This window comes from Spinacia oleracea, chromosome 3, assembly GCF_020520425.1.
Source record: "Spinacia oleracea cultivar Varoflay chromosome 3, BTI_SOV_V1, whole genome shotgun sequence".
Taxonomy (NCBI): Eukaryota; Viridiplantae; Streptophyta; class Magnoliopsida; order Caryophyllales; family Amaranthaceae; genus Spinacia; species Spinacia oleracea.
Window position 1 is genome coordinate 133,381,460 of NC_079489.1, and position 1,636 is coordinate 133,383,095.

The following is a 1,636-nucleotide window of genomic DNA, read 5'->3' on the forward strand; positions in this document are numbered from 1 at the left end:
TTTAAAACAAAATGAAGTACTCCTTAGTTGATTCGCAAGGGAAAGAAAATTACTAGTGTTAACATTGGCGAATTGGAGGGGATATGAAAAGGAATGTGACTATGTGAGTAGCGAGTAGCGAGTAGCGAGTAGCTTGACACTTTCAGAATTGGAATTTTTTCTTCAATACTTAGGTCATATTCGGTAAAACTAGCGGTAGCAATAGCGAGTAACTTTTAGCGGTTGAGTAGCGGGTAGCTGTAATTTAGTAGAGTATAGAGGTTAGTTGTCAAGGTAACGATTGATAACATGGGTGTTTGGTAAAAGTAGTTGTTGGAATTACAAAAGGTTTTTTTTTGCGTAACTTTTCGTACCCAATTTACCCAATCGGTAGACGGTGCATCCGGTTGTATGTCTACATGCAACCGGGTCATTTTGTATTTTTATTCCTTCAAAAGCACGTTTTTATTGTTTAAAAGAATATATTTACATATTAAAAGCACATTTTTACAAACAAAAAACACATGGTTCGGGCCGGAGAAAAAGGGATGAAGGGGTGGAGTGAGGGAGGGGTAATTTTATTTAAAAGGTTAAAATCGTACTTTTATTAAAATTGTGAGGGCCGTTTTTTTCTATTTTTATTAGAAGTATTGCAATTAATACATGTGCTTCATCGAGCTAAGTATTAAGCAATACTATATTTATTCCCATTGGCGCAAAAAAAAAAAAAAAAAAACTAAAATTATTATCCCATCAAAATATAAGGAGATAAAATTGATCCATCAAATAACACCATCTTTGATCAGCCCATTCCCACCACTCATACAACGAAGAGAGAAAGAGAAAACATCGACCATCCATCAGCAATGGAGAGAAAGCCTGCATTGTTAAACGTCATTGTCTTCTTATCCTTGGCCTTGGTCGTTCGATCTGTACTCTGTAAGTCTAATTCATCATCCCCTTCATTTCTTAAACCCAGAAAATAACTAACTAAGCACAGGTCGATCGGTGTTGTTAATGTTTGATTCTTATATATAACAGGCGGGAGATGACGACGCAAAATGCGTGTACACCATATACGTCAGAACAGGTGGCGTCCTAAAAGCAGGAACTGACTCAAAGATCAGCCTGGAATTATGGGGCCGAAACGGCGACGGAGTAAGAATCAACGACATCGAGAGTTGGGGTGGGCTTATGGGCCCAAAACACGACTACTTCGAGAGGAGTAATTTGGACGTGTTCAGTGGGCTTGGCCCATGTCTGAATGCACCCGTTTGTGCTATGCGGGTGATTTCCGATGGATCTGGGGCTCACCATGGATGGTACTGCAACCACATTGAGATCAGCACTACCGGACCTCATGTCCAGTGCGCACAAAAGAGGTTTAAGGTTGAACAATGGCTTGCTTCTGATGCTTATCCATATGAGCTCTCTGCTACTAGAAATTACTGCTCTGATTCTCTCTCTAAACAACTTGTTCCTGATTTGAAGTCCATTTCATCCATTTGAATTATTGATTGATTTATTTTTGACAACAACAACAACAAAAGTGTGTTGATGATTTGTGGTTTGTGATCAGATTGGGATCCGATGAAATCTTTTTTGTAACTGATTTATGATGATAATAAAAGTTTTTTGGGGAGTTTTTTTGTGTTAA

The 1,636-nt window shown here is 38.4% G+C and overlaps 1 protein-coding gene across 1 annotated transcript; it reads left to right on the forward strand.

Moving 5' to 3' along the window:
- Positions 1–699: 699 nt before the first annotated feature.
- Positions 700–1,636, forward strand: LOC110795586 (PLAT domain-containing protein 3). The gene is made up of 2 exons (XM_056840809.1): positions 700–911; positions 1,021–1,636. The coding sequence occupies exons 1-2, from the start codon at positions 846–848 to the stop codon at positions 1,486–1,488; spliced, it is 534 nt and encodes a 177-aa protein (XP_056696787.1). The 5' UTR covers positions 700–845; the 3' UTR covers positions 1,489–1,636.

Coding starts and splice junctions, on each gene's coding strand:
- LOC110795586 (XM_056840809.1), top strand. CDS start 846: ATGGAGAGAAAGCCTGCATTGTTAAACGTCATTGTCTTCTTATCCTTG. Junction 912..1,020: donor TGGCCTTGGTCGTTCGATCT/GTACTCTGTAAG, acceptor TATATATAACAG/GCGGGAGATGACGACGCAAA.